At 40.8% G+C, this 13,997-nt stretch overlaps 1 protein-coding gene across 1 annotated transcript in view; it reads left to right on the top strand.

The window, feature by feature from the left end:
* The first annotated feature begins 353 nt into the window (after positions 1 to 353).
* Positions 354 to 13,997, top strand: part of otog (otogelin) — a 70,907-nt gene continuing 57,263 nt past the window's right edge. The window contains exons 1-12 of the mRNA XM_041987950.1: positions 354 to 2,265; positions 4,253 to 4,354; positions 4,865 to 5,022; positions 6,390 to 6,511; positions 6,602 to 6,810; positions 6,952 to 7,082; positions 7,199 to 7,305; positions 8,336 to 8,445; positions 8,820 to 8,945; positions 9,438 to 9,546; positions 9,979 to 10,025; positions 12,775 to 12,920. Coding sequence (XP_041843884.1) covers positions 2,133 to 2,265; positions 4,253 to 4,354; positions 4,865 to 5,022; positions 6,390 to 6,511; positions 6,602 to 6,810; positions 6,952 to 7,082; positions 7,199 to 7,305; positions 8,336 to 8,445; positions 8,820 to 8,945; positions 9,438 to 9,546; positions 9,979 to 10,025; positions 12,775 to 12,920 — 1,500 coding nt within the window. The 5' untranslated portion in view covers positions 354 to 2,132. The remainder of the gene's footprint in view (positions 2,266 to 4,252; positions 4,355 to 4,864; positions 5,023 to 6,389; positions 6,512 to 6,601; positions 6,811 to 6,951; positions 7,083 to 7,198; positions 7,306 to 8,335; positions 8,446 to 8,819; positions 8,946 to 9,437; positions 9,547 to 9,978; positions 10,026 to 12,774; positions 12,921 to 13,997) is intronic.

Raw genomic sequence — 13,997 nt, 5'->3', positions numbered from 1 at the left:
TATTTTCTGCTCAACATCAGAGATTAACTAAAAGGAAAACATTCATGATACATGTGGGAGAAATTTGGGTTGTTGTAATTTGATGAATGCCATAGCTGATCACAGGTCTGTCCCCCCCCCCCCCCAATCTGCTTCTGTTCCACCATCTAAAGTCAGGATTTAAAAACAATCAGCCCAATTCAGAGAGGAATTTTTGTAAAAGTCTTACATTTTAATCAAGTCTTTATTAATCCGTCACCTGAGAGCTGAGGTTGTTTTCCAGATTTTGCTTGATTTTATATTAAAGTCGCAGAATTAATTAAATAAATCAGACTGCGTTACAAGGACTTTATTTTTTGATAAAAGAAGCCCGCTGTTCTCTGGGGTCCAATATAGAAATAATCAGATTTAATATATTTGGTCCTAGGAGGCTTTGAAACGTTATACATTGGTTAATAGCTTTAGGACTGAGTGGTTGGAGCTGTTGCATGAAATAGCTGCTGATTTAATTATTTCTCTTTCTGAAGGACCTCCAGACAGCAGCTGCTGCATTAGAAACCAACACATCTGCCTCCAGTCACTCTTTGGTCAGCCAGACCACTGCTTCCAAGCTGACGTCCTCCAGGACAGAGAGGACGCCAAACATCTCATGGACCCTCAGCTCTGACAAGCCTTCTGCAGTCACACCACCTTCTAGCCAAATACCATCAAGAACAATGACAGAAGGCCAACAACAACAAAGCAAAGCATCACCAGGCAGCACAACACAGGCCAGTCAATCATCAGTTAAGACTGTGCAGTCCAGCCAATCAAACACCAACCCAGTATCAGCCATCCAACCACAGAAAGCCACATCATCAATAAGCCAATCATCAGGCAGCAAATCACAAGGCGCCACAACACAAACCATTCAATCACCAAGTGACACATCCAGTCAACCATCAACCAAGACTTTACAAACCAGCCCACCACCAACCAGCCAGCCACATATAACCACCGCATCTACCAGCCAATCATCAGCCAGCACAACACAAACAAGCAATTCAGCAATAACCATAGAACCATCCAGCCAATCACCGACCAAGGTTGGATCAGCCAGCCATGCATCAGGCATCATGACAGAAAAAAGCCAACCAGCAAACAGGACTAAACCAGCCAACCAATCAGCAGGCAACATGATGCCATCCATGCAATCACCAACCAACACAGCATCAACCAAACAATCGCCAGGCATCAAAACTCAAACCAGAAAGTCGACAACAACAGAACCATCTGACCAATCGTCAACCACTGTTGCCTCAGCCAGCCATGCCACAGGTGCCAGAGGGCAAACTACACCAGAGCGTACAACACCAGGCAGCCAAACACCAATCACCAGCACATCAGCCAGTCAGTCATCGGACAGAATAATACAAACTAGCCAATATCTGCCAACTTCAGCTCCATCTATTCAATCTCCAACCTCTACGATCATATCCCACCAATCTTCTGGAAAAACAACACCATCCACTCAAACATCACCTGAGACAGCAGATCTAAGACAATCACCATCCAACTCAGAAACAACAGCCACTAAATCAGACACACAATCACCAGCCAGAACAGCACCATCAGTTCAATCAGCAAAAAAGACAGACATCTTTAGCCAGTCACCAGCCACGACTCAGTCATTGAGCCAATCACCAGTAAGCACATCAGCCCAAAAAACAGTAGGTAGTTCCATGATAGCAAAGGAATCCCCAGCCAATAAAACACCAGCCAGAAAACCATCAGCAAAAAAATCCTCAACGAGCCAATCCCCAACTAGGACAGCAACATCTGGCCAATCGCCGAGAACATCAGCGTCTGAAAGTCAGTCACCAAGCAGCAAAGCACCAGCCGAGATTCAAGCTGAGCCTTTGTCAGGCACTAATCCAAAATCAAGCCAAGCCCCACCCAGCCAAACACAACTGAGCCAATCAACAGCTGCCTCGAAGACATCAAATCAATCTTCCCTCACGTCAACACCGGTCTCTTCAACACCAGCTGATCAACCAATGACAAGTTCAGAAGCTTCACACCACATATCACACAGTTTAGTAACTACTGGCCAATCACTATCCAAATCGGAACCCACTGGCCAAACACAGAACCGCTCATTACCATCAAACCACATGACGTCTGGTTCAATGTCATCAGGAAACCCAGCCAGTGGAGATGTTTCATCAGACGAGAGTCCTGTTGACATTTCACTGGATGCCAGGCAGGCGAAGGAAGCCCCGAGGTCATCTAAACGCAGGATTTCAGGTGGGTTTTTGGAGGTCAAAGAAACTAAATGGATGGAAAAATGAATAAATGTAGAACAGTGTTTCTCAATCCTGGTCCTCAGGGACCACTGCCCTGCATGTTTAAGTTCTTTCCAACTCCAGTATACCTGATTCAGACTAACTGAACTGCTTGTCAAGTTTTTTTTTGCAAGCCTGCTAACGAGCCATTCATTTGAGTCCGGTGTGTTAAAGATGGACACCTCTAAAACATGTAGGGCAGTGGTCCCCGAGGACCAGGATTGAGAAACACTGATGTAGAAAGAGGATCTGTGTATCACACATTCCAGCTTGTTTCCTGAGGGAAGACAACTGGATTTCTTTGTGGTTCCTGTAGGTATTTCAGCTCTCCTTCAAGAGTCTTCCTCAGATCTTTATGGGTGTAAAATGTTACTTTAAATTTAATCATCTTTAAAATCAGTCAGCTGGTAAAAAGCTACAGTCTTAGAGTTAGTTTTCTGTCCCTGAATAGAGCCAGGTAACATAGAGGTAGTATTAGTATCCCCCCTCAGTGCATTTCCATCCACCTTTGAGACAAATTTTTAGTTTCTATGTGAAATGGTGGAGGCTAAGGGCAATCAGCCCTTTAAGTTGTTGCTGACTTGTCAGTCATCAGCTGACTGACTGAGGTCACATGTCAGGGGGTAGTTCAGTTTATTTTCCTAAAGAAGTGGGCATAACCACTGTGTCGGAATTGTAGTGGCTTTTGAGCTGCTCTGCTGAACCATGATCAAGATCAGCATTTTGCCATTGCTTTGCTTTCTTGGCCTTTTTCTGGAACCAGAAGTCATCATTTTTTTTGACAACATGGATGAATCAGACAGTGATACTTGAAGTTTTTGTGTGTGATATTCATTTATGAAATTATTTTGAAACTCATTTTCACCCGCTTTTTAATGATGCCAAATGTGTGATGGGAAAAATGGTTTTGATTTAGTTTACATAAGACAATTGAATGATATCCTACGATTAACCAGAGAGGTTTCTGAGCTAGCATATAGTGCTCATTACTGGTATTCTACTTACGTGTATATCTTTGTTGGGTTCAGGTCTGAAACTTGGTGGCAACGTCAGTTGACAGATTTTTTAAAAATGTTTTGATTTTGCAACCACAACAGCTCTGTCTGGTCATTAAATAAAATGTACATTTTATGCAAATGAGCATTTAACCAAAATCTGAACAAATCTGAAATTCTCAAAAGTCATTTTGAAGACCTCGTCTGAACTAAAACCTCTCATTTTGTTCTGCTTCAGTTTACCAGAGTTGGCCTTTGCAGAGTTAATATTGTACCATGATTTGATAGAGGTTTAGAGCTGCAGCTGCATTATTCCAAAGTTAACTTGTGCATAGCTCCATATGTTGCACAAGGACATGTTGGAAGTGTTACTACGGCATGTAAGAAAACGATTAAATGTGTTAAAATGTATTTTGTTTTAGAGATGAATGAAAAAAAAGTGTGGTTGTAAACTTAACAGACTGGTCACTAAAGTGACACTAAACAGTGAAAGTGGTACTTCCCCATCGTACAGAAGGATAGTAGCTTTAGTCTGAGTCATCAGGCTCCACTGCTCCCCACAGACTTCTATTATTGTACTTGTGCTTGTGTGGGACATGGCTGACCAGTCAGAAGATTCTTAAGCTCATTCAGCAGATGGTATTAGTGCAAGATGAGGGGGCTATCATTTGGTGGTTGGTGGTGCGTTCAGTGACCACAGTGTTAATAGAAGCTTCACAGGCTCATATGAGTTCTTACAGATGGGATTTGAGATGACAGATGGCTGCTTTCCTTTCACGTTGTGACCTGACCTTGATAAAGTGTTCACAATCACTGGTGACACCAGTACATTTACTAAGATACGAAAGAAACATGCCCCAGCTGTATGAATTATTACAATTATAGATGATTATAACAGGGAGAAGTTTCCAGTTCAGTGAGCAGCATTATAATTGTTTATTTGTTTTCTCTCAGCGGAGTCATGTGAGTTCCCCTGCCTGAATGGGGGACAGTGCGTTCAGTCGGAGTCATGTGACTGCAGCTTGTATCAAGCCACTGGACACAGATGTCAGACAGGTAAAACCTGGCATTTAGCTTTTTAATTATATTTGAAATATTTAAGGGACTATTACATGAGATCTATCTTAGCTCAAGGCAGAAAACTACAACACAAACTTATTTTACTTTCTAATTATACAATGTTTTGAATTGAATTCAAACAACTTTATTTGTCTAAGTTAAACACAACAAAAGACTAAGCTATTTTATCTTCTAAATGGTAAGAATTATTATTATTTTGTTTTGTATCCAGATTTTTATATTTTAAAAGAAAAAAAATCATATTTTTATGTAAAGACAGAAATTCTTGAAATTTGAGCATTACATGCTATTTATTGCTTATATTTTGAATTCTTATAGCTTAAAAACCAAAGTAAACACAAAGTCAACATGTCATGAATACTAAATATGAAATTAAATGTTGAGTTAAATTATAAGATTTCCCTGTTGTGCAGTGAATGAATTGATGACAGATTTTTAGCTTATTGGTGAAATCCTGTAACAATTATGTCGTTGTCACATGTTCAGTTCCAAATCCTGGCTTTGAGAGGGAGATGGCGTGCAGGACGTGGGGTCAGTACAACTTTGAGACCTTTGACGGCCTTTACTATTACTTCCCCGGCCGGTGCACGTACACACTACTGAAGGACTGCGAGGAAACCACCCAGGCCAGCATCATGGTCCAGGTTAGTCCAGACAAAAAACCCTCCAGACTTTTAGCTTCCCAGAAATGATTGGTTTGATACATTTATTCAATCAAGATGAAGTTTGGACTCAGTTGATTTGGGATTCTACAGGGTTCAGTCTCTGCCTGGGGAAAAGATTGGCTCTGAAGATTAGTGAACGCTTTCTGGTCATTAAAGCCAATTACAATTAAATACTGCAATTACCCACTATGCCTTGAAAGTATCTGCAACAGACTGGGACTTTGTTCTCCTCAAGAGGGAGCAGATACTGTATCTTTTTATGGGAAAACCTGAGAGGGAACAAGAACATTTCCAAATGTTTTATGGTTATTGATTGCATGATAATAAGGAACATTTTATTCACAAGAAACTGTAAGCCCACGATGCTGCAGATCTGACAATCAGAACATATTAGCAGGAGCGATCCTCTTTTAAAGAGTGACATAAAATGTTACCCTGCAGTGCCTGAGTTACTTTCAGGATCAAGTTTCTGCCTTTAGAAGAGTACCCCAGGGTTTTTGAATTCAAGCAGCTAAGAGAAGGTTAGTGATATCCAAATCTTGGCTCTAAAGTTTTAAAATGACTAACAAATTTTAATTTAGTAACTTGAAAAGCTCAGTAATTTCATTAAGCAGCTTGTCGTTGTGGCCCCAGGAAATGTTACTCAAGTGAGGATAAACAGCGAATTATTAGAAATGACTGAGCAGGTTTTTAGTGAGAAATGAAATAAAAACAGTTTATTAATGCAATAATGAAGCTCTGCATAGCAGAGACGTAAGTTAACTTGTGCACATCTACAAAAAGACTGGAGATGAGATACAACAAGTCTATTTTTTCCAATCAGTTATTTTAGAGGCATGAGAGTCAAACTGCACATGCTCAACACTGGAGTGGCCTTTGCATTTGTCATGGAATGTGCTTTTACCTGGCAGATGGTGTTCTGTAGGGCTGAGAGCTTGTTCTTTAAAGATAATAGTTTAAAACAGTCAAAATTGATCTCTTTATTCTTATAATGAACAGAATTAACAACCAAAGAAGTCTGGGGGGCATTTAGGGGGAAAAACGTTTAATAACAGCTTTTATGATTATTTTATTGTTTGTTGTTGTTATTAATTATTATTATTATTATTATTATTGTTAATAATAATAAGCTAATGAAATCTTTGATCTCAGATGCACCTTGAAGGTAAGATCAGGAAGTGTTTTACCAGCTAAGACTGACTGTTCTGGGTAAACATGCAGAATGTGATCTTCTAAAATACCTGACGTGGCAGCAGTACCGCAGCGGCAACTCTATGCAAAACATTATGGTGTTTATTTAACAAACAGACACGTGCTTTTATTTATCTTGGATTCTGCTGTTACAGGTCCACAACGACCCCGGCTGCAGCTCTGCCCCCTACACCTGCCAGCGATCCGTCAGCCTCTTCCTCCCGTGGGAGGGCGAAATCCGACTGCATGCCAACAACATTACCTTTAAGGGCCAAAGGTCAGCTGCATTACCCTGCTCGCTCTCTATATGTTTTCTCTTAAGCATCTTTACAGATAAGAAAATTGTAGATTTACTGTCTATGTTTAGTTTGCAGCTGCCTCATCACATCCATGACCTGCAACTGGAGCAGATCTCCCAGTATGTGCTGGTGACGCAGCAGCAGGGTTTTACGCTGGCCTGGGACGGACACAGCAGCTCCGTCTATATCAAACTCAACCCACAGTTTGTGGGCAGAACCTGCGGCTTGTGTGGCAACTTCAATGCCGATGTCCAGGACGACCTAAAGACGAGCTACGGTAAGATCATTTGCTTCATCAACTTCCTGTTTCAGTGTTGCACATGCAGTAAATAAAACAAGTCAAACTTAACCAATTAGCAAAAAAACCCATTTAAAATCTGTTTCTGGCAATCAGACTGACCGTTTATTTGTGTCTCAGGTGTGCTGACTCATGATGTAGAAATGTTTGGAAACAGCTGGGTGGAGACAGATCCACACCAGGACAGATGTCCGATGGTTCCTTCTGGTTTCACTTCCCCTTGTGCTGGCGTTGATGCTCTCATTCTTCAGGTAAGAAGTTTAAAAAAGAATCAACAGAAACAGCAACACAAATGACTGGACTGAAAGAAAATGAAAACAGGTTTTAAAATGAGGGGAAATGATCTTCATGTGTTTTGTGGCTGCAGAAAGTGGAGGAGGTGTGTGCAAGGCTGCTCGACCCGCCGTTTCAGAGCTGCCACGACTTTGTGAGCCCGCTGTCCTACATGGCCAGCTGCTCCAACGACCTCTGCATGTAAGAACAGCTGATTAAGATCTGACTCTGGAAAATGCTTTGTTTTGTCCTCAGGAAAAAGCCACACAAGTTGATGCTGTTTGTTGTAAAACACATGCATCCAAAGTATGCACCTCTCTTGATGCAGCTCTAAGAGATCCTGAATCAAGGCTGAAACTGAAACATTAAGTCAAAATCAGAAAGTTTCACAAGTCTTGTAAAATTCTGGCTGAAAATGCAACTGAAGGATTTAATTCATGACTACGCCTGAGCCTAATTGAACTTTTTTTTCATTCTTAACAAAGAAAGAGTGCTTTACTTACCTTCCATCAATGTTTTCTTCAGTGACTCAGCTGGAAATCTGAGTCAGAAAGCGTGAAAGTGCTGCCCCATCTCTGGGCTTTGTGCCAGTATCTTATTCTGCAAGCTGGAGGGAAAGATCTGGGGCTGTTTATTCACTATTCAGTGCAGAGGATCACTTATTTACAGCAGAGTGAATCATACTATAACATCTAAGGCCAAGCCACAGATCCAAAACTTTGAGAGAGGTTATTTTTAGCAACTCTTCTTGAAATTGATGAACTTTTCTGCTCACTTGCCTTTTTTGGCAACTTGAATTGAAAAACACCCTAAAAGCATTTAAAGACTCAAGATGTCACTATAACATTCTCCATTGTGCTGAAAGCCTTTAAACCACCAGTTCTTTAGCTATTTTCTGAAACATTTCAGGCATTCTCTGATTATTAACATAAAGCAGAGGTTGTTTTGAATTCTGAAAACCAAGGAGGTTATTTCTACCCATGTGAGAATTTTTGGGACTTTTTTTCCTTTTTGATACAAATCCACAGAACAGACATGGCTGATACAGCCACACTGCAACACATTTCTTCCAGCTGTAGCTTTTTCTTTATAGCCTCTTAGGAGATGAGACTCGATCTGCTCTGGTGGTTTGTTCTTTAAGTCGGTACCTTCCACTGTGCCTGGTTGTGTAACCGCTCCTCTCCTGGCTCAACTCAAAAAGTCCTTCTCTGTGTTTTTTCCTCTTCTGAAGGTCGGGTCCCAGCGGTGATGTGGTATGCCAGGTGTTCAGTGAGTACACCCGAGCCTGTGCCCATGCTGACCACCCGCTGCATGACTGGAGGCAGCACATTCCTCAGTGTGGTATGCTTCTCCAGGTGTTTTGAACTGTGTGCCACCAGGAGCCCAAAAAGTCTGACGATGCACATATCTTATAACCATACATTATTTTGTTGTTTGTGAACTTTGATCATGTAAGGATACTAAATGGTGGTTGCACATGAAATATCTCCATTCATTTGGTCATTGTATTAGTATCATATCACCCTGATTCAACTGTTTATAAAAGTTGGATTACTACCTGTGCTATTAGATTTCAGACATAAAAGATCAAAACACTGAAGTTTTTTATTTTCTGTAATTTGTTTGTTGCACATCTGTTTAATCTGCCTCTTTATTAAAAGTTGATGTATTTTATAAAATGTTTTGCCTTTCTTGTGTTTTGTTTTTGCGACCAGTGAAGCTTTGTCCTCTGGGGCTGCAGTACAGGGAATGCATCAGCTGCTGCCCAGCATCCTGCAACCTGGAGCGAGCATGCATCGACAGCAAGCTGGCCTGCCTGGATGGATGTTACTGTCCTGATGGTGAGTTTCTCGACAAGATTCACCGCAAAAACATCTTTTTATACCTTTTTTGTTCTGCTTTAGGATCTTAAACTGCTTATTACTATCTAGATGATGCCAAGTAATTAAAATAGGCATCCTCTCAATATTTCCTCCTCATCCTCAAACTCCTTTTTTGAAACTTTTTTGCTGGCATTGAATACATATTTTAAGTTTCTTAAATAAAAAACAACAAAAACCCATGCTAATTCTCATTTTCAGCTTTTAATATGTTTTGTTTGCACAAATTTAATTCAAAATAATGGTGAAATGCATCTACACATCTTTTTTTTTTATCATTTAAAATCTTAACTTTTGATAATTTGTGAGCTAAATGGAAACCCAGACTCCTAATGTTTTCTGTTTTATGATGGTTTAAACTCCAGATTATCTAAAATCCTCTATTGGGGCTTGTCAAACAACACAAAACTGTGTTGGTTCTTATATGCAATTTGTGTTTGTTTCTGTCTCCAGGTCTGATCTATGAGAACGGCGGCTGTGTGACAACGTCTGACTGTCCCTGTGAATACCACGGCATGTTTTATCCCTCTGGACAGACTCTGCAGGAGGAATGCAACAACTGGTGAGTTTAACCTCCCCTGCTGTGTGTGCCATCAGATCAGGACTCTGGACATTAAAACAGCTTTGACTGACCAGTTCAAGTACCATATATTTTACTGTAAATGATTAAATATCAAGACTGTTTGAAGATAATTGTACACTCAACCCGCTGACTTAAACTACAAACCTTTTATTTCTCTAAAGACCCACTTTGCCCCATAGATGGACACATGGAAGACCTTGTTGCATGACATGTCATCATCATTTAAAGAAGAAAAAAAAACAAACAAAAAACAAAACAAGACATTTTCCTGCAGACCTCATGCAGTCCTTTTAATCTCCTCTGATCTGCCCACCTGGGCTCAGTGTGTCCAGTCTGTCAGTGATCCTGCTATTAGCTTAGTCTTTCATGTTCCCAGAGCCACCTGTGGACGTCTCTGCTTTCTGTTTTCAGCACATGCGTGGGTGGAGTGTGGAACTGCACCGACTACAGCTGCCCAGGTTTGTGCCTTCCCTCTGTGGGTGGTTATGTTTTTACTGCAAATGTGCCGGGGGACAAATGTGACATGGTATGTTGGGCTAAGAACCATGCTTGGTAAGTAAGTAGGAAATGAAGAATTATAAAGGAACCAGGAAATGGAACCTGGAGGTGAAAAGTTCCTTGGTGTGATCTAAGGACACACGATGTGATGGATAGTTTTCAAGTTAGAAAGCAACAAATGTGGAAATGTTTGAAAAAGAAAAGGGATGAAATTGCTAAAAAAGAAATGAAGATAAAAGCTTTGTAGCTTAGGAAGAAGAAAATAGGATTGCTTCTGGAAAACATTTAAGAAAAAATCCAAGATTTGGAATGAGGTAAATAGAGGGATCCTAGACAGGAACAAGGAAAGGAAGAAGAAAGATCCATACTAATGGAAAAATGAAAGAGGAGCCTTGGAGTGCAAAAAAAAAAAGACCAAATTTATGTCTGGAGACATTAAACCATGTAATTGGTTAACCATGGATCATTGGTGTAAACTCGTGTAAGTTTTATTTACAAGGTTCAATGTGTGAATTGTTAAGAAAGCGACTGGGGAGGAGAGTCGAGGCTGCATCCTAGGAGCTGGGCAGGTGATAACTTAAGCCTTCAGCTCTGTTCAGAGATATTTGTTCTATTTAAACTGGAAAATGCAGCATTTACGCTCTAAGGAAGGGTTGTCCAGCCCTGGTCCTCGAGGGCCACAAATCTGTAGGCTTTCAATGTTTCACTGCTCCAACACACTTGACTCAAATAAATGAGTCATTGTGCAGAACTTCATAGGCTGTTGGATCTATTTAATTAGAGTCAGGTGAGTCGGAGAATGGAAATATTATAAACCTGCAAGACAGTGGCCCTTGAGGGCTGACTTTGGACAACCCTGCTCAGTTTGAAAAAAGCTATTTATGTCTACAAAAAGATGTAGATATGTACACTCAGTTAATCATATTTCTTTTGTAGCCCCGACCCAACATACAGGTGGTGGTTTTCACACCTAACAGTCTGCTAGACTCGCTAGTGTCAGTGGGGATTTGGTTTAATTGGAGGTTGCAACCAGGTTGCGACTACACAGGGGCTTTTGTGGGAGCCTCTTTTTCGGGCGTGCACTGCGACTTCCCATTTTATGTGCATGCACATATATTATATAAGTGCACAGCACAGTAGCAGGGTTACTACCAAAAACATTCTGCTAATACTGTATGTTGCTGATAAATTCAGGAACATCTAATTTAGGGACGTTAGTTATTTTAACAACCACAAAAAGCCTCAAATGAAAGCGTTGCTGCTTAGACGACTCACAACAAACAAACAATGCTGCTGTCCATGGTACTGGAAGAAATGCAATTTATCACCTGCGTTGTTCAGAAAATGTATTAAATAAATAAACACAACACGGACAAATTGATGATATTCTTTTTAATTAAGAAACATCTGGAATCTTATGGTAATTTAAATTAAATATAACTTGAAAGTGGATTACTTTTTAGATCTCCACCTGCGTGTCTCAGATTAGTGTTTTCAGGAGACCGAGCCTCCGTTAGCTCCCTGTAACCATGGTTGCAACATTCAGCCAGTCTGAGTTTGCTTTCACACTGGACTTACTGAAACAAAACAAACCTTTTGAATAATGTTTTCTCCTCCTCACCTGAGGCAGCGCTGCATAAAAAATTACTGAAGGAGAAAGCAAGACAAACAATGAACAGGAAAACTTGCTTATCTATTGGTTTATGCCTCATAGGTAGTAGTCAGCTTCCTGCATTTGGTTCACTTGAAGTGAGCCAAGACCTACCTTTTTTAGGTGGACCAGAATTACTTCTTTTGATACACATCAGAGTTCAGTTGCACATTTATACCTCCTTAAACATACCAGACTTTCCAAGCAAGCAAATTAGGATTTGATTCAGAAAGCTGGCGTGAATGCAGCCTAAAGCCCTGTTTCTACCAAGGGGTCCGGCTCAGTACGGAACAAGATTGTATGGAAAATTTTTTCACTTTCACTGGCAAAAACTGGGAAGGTTGCTTAAATATTTTATCCTAGCCATTCTACTTTTTTTTAGGACACTTCCATTGGAGATTCAGTTTTACCAATCTGACCCTTAAGGGTGGAGCTTGGCATGCAGCAATCATTTGATTTGTCAAAAAAAATCATCACTTCATCTGCAACTCAGTAATAAGAACAAAGCAGCAACAGTACCATGTTTAAATATACCCTGGGTTTTTAGTTGTTTAAAGCTACATGCCAAGAAGAAACCTACCAGGTAAGGCTACTGTTGGCTGTGGAAGTGTAACAGAGACCAAACAGATCCTCACCATACCATCCTGAGCCAGATCCCTCAGTGGAAAAGGGTCTTAAGTGACCTTTTCTGTTTGCATGTTTTTGTTAGCCAGCTTTGTTCCCTGCAGGGAGAAGGCTGCTGCTGATGATATTCAGTTGGCTTCATCTGCCACTTGACTGCTTGGTGTTACTTAACCCTGCACACTGTTTCTATAAGTAAATATTGAGTTAAACAAGTAGTTCATTTTGTAGGTGACAAGGTAGGAAGATGCTTTCCAGCCAGGAGGAAAATCACTCTTATTAAGGGAAATAAAAAGGGTGGAAAAATGTTCATGATGCCGTCATGTTGACAGGTTTTAAAACCAATAAAAGAACATGACGTGTGCAGTGGTTTTGAGTTGGATTTTTCTTTGGATGAGTGACAGAAATCCCTGAACAATGTTCTGTTTTCTCCACAGGCGAGTGCTCAGTCACAGGTGACATGTATTTTCAGTCCTTTGATGGACGGATCTACACTTTCCCTGCAACATGTCAGTACGTCCTTGCCAAAAGTCGCAGCTCAGGGAGGTTCACCGTCACCATCCAGAATGCCCCCTGTGGAGCTGTGAGTTACCTTTACCTGTATTATTATTCTTTTTCATTTAAACTTTCACTTTATTCCATTTTTGTTCTCATCCCGAAAATGCCACAAATTTTCTACTTGAGCCTCTGCAGTGGAACCGCTGACTCAGATTACAGGTTAATGCAATTTGTCTGTCATGTAGATCATATCAAAACTTAAGTGCTGAATAATCCCTGTTGAGTTGAGGTCATTTTTGCTCGAGAGCTCCGCTGCAATTGCTCAGGTAGATAATTAACAAAAAAAAGTGACAAAAGACTGTGGGCTTCTTCTTCTCTCCCCAAGCCTCCAGTTTCCCAGCAAATGGGTGGGAGGAGGTGAGATATAAGATGTCCCACTCATCAGAGCAGAGGCCCGAGACCTCTAACAGCCAACTGAACAGGATTACCTTATCTGGCCTGACTGACAGAGCTGTGGATGGCTTTGTAGTGAACAGGGAAATATGAAGAGAGGCGCTGGAAGGGGCAGCAAGGGGGGTCTGGACAGAGAGAAGGTTATGCAGGAAAATAAGAGGTGAATGATGGGAAGGGAAGGAGGAGGAGGGGATGGTGGAGGTGGGTGCTAAAACTTTTCGGCTATGGGGCTCAGCCACTTATGAAAGAGACGATTCATAGAGGCAGATTATTTGCTATCAGCGATGCAAAGACTTCCATACTTTGAAACCATCAGAGCAACTGAGAAGTGAAAGAGATTTACCTCTACGTTTTACATTCAAAGTGTAAAAATGAGAAGTTAGAAGGAAAATTTTATGTTTTTTTTAACCTGGCTGAAGGAGTACAACAGTCTTATATGTTGGGTGGATTAGAGGGGATTCTGGTGCTTGTGCTGGGTTTTCTTCTGTCACCTTTCTCCAAAATAGCTCTTATGATTATTAAAAGGTCTCACAGCACAATCCCTTTTCACACACACACACAAAACAATGAGCTAATTAATCCGCTATTGTTGTGGGCTACCTCTGCTGGAGGATCAGAGGTGCATCAGCTTTGATGTTGAAGAGTGGTTCACACATTCTGCCCTTTAAACCAGGTCTCATTCTCCTAATCCACATTTAGAAATGATGCT

Source organism: Melanotaenia boesemani, chromosome 1 (genome assembly GCF_017639745.1).
Source record: "Melanotaenia boesemani isolate fMelBoe1 chromosome 1, fMelBoe1.pri, whole genome shotgun sequence".
In the NCBI taxonomy this organism is placed as follows: Eukaryota; Metazoa; Chordata; class Actinopteri; order Atheriniformes; family Melanotaeniidae; genus Melanotaenia; species Melanotaenia boesemani.
This window is presented reverse-complemented; position numbering and strand designations above follow the sequence as displayed.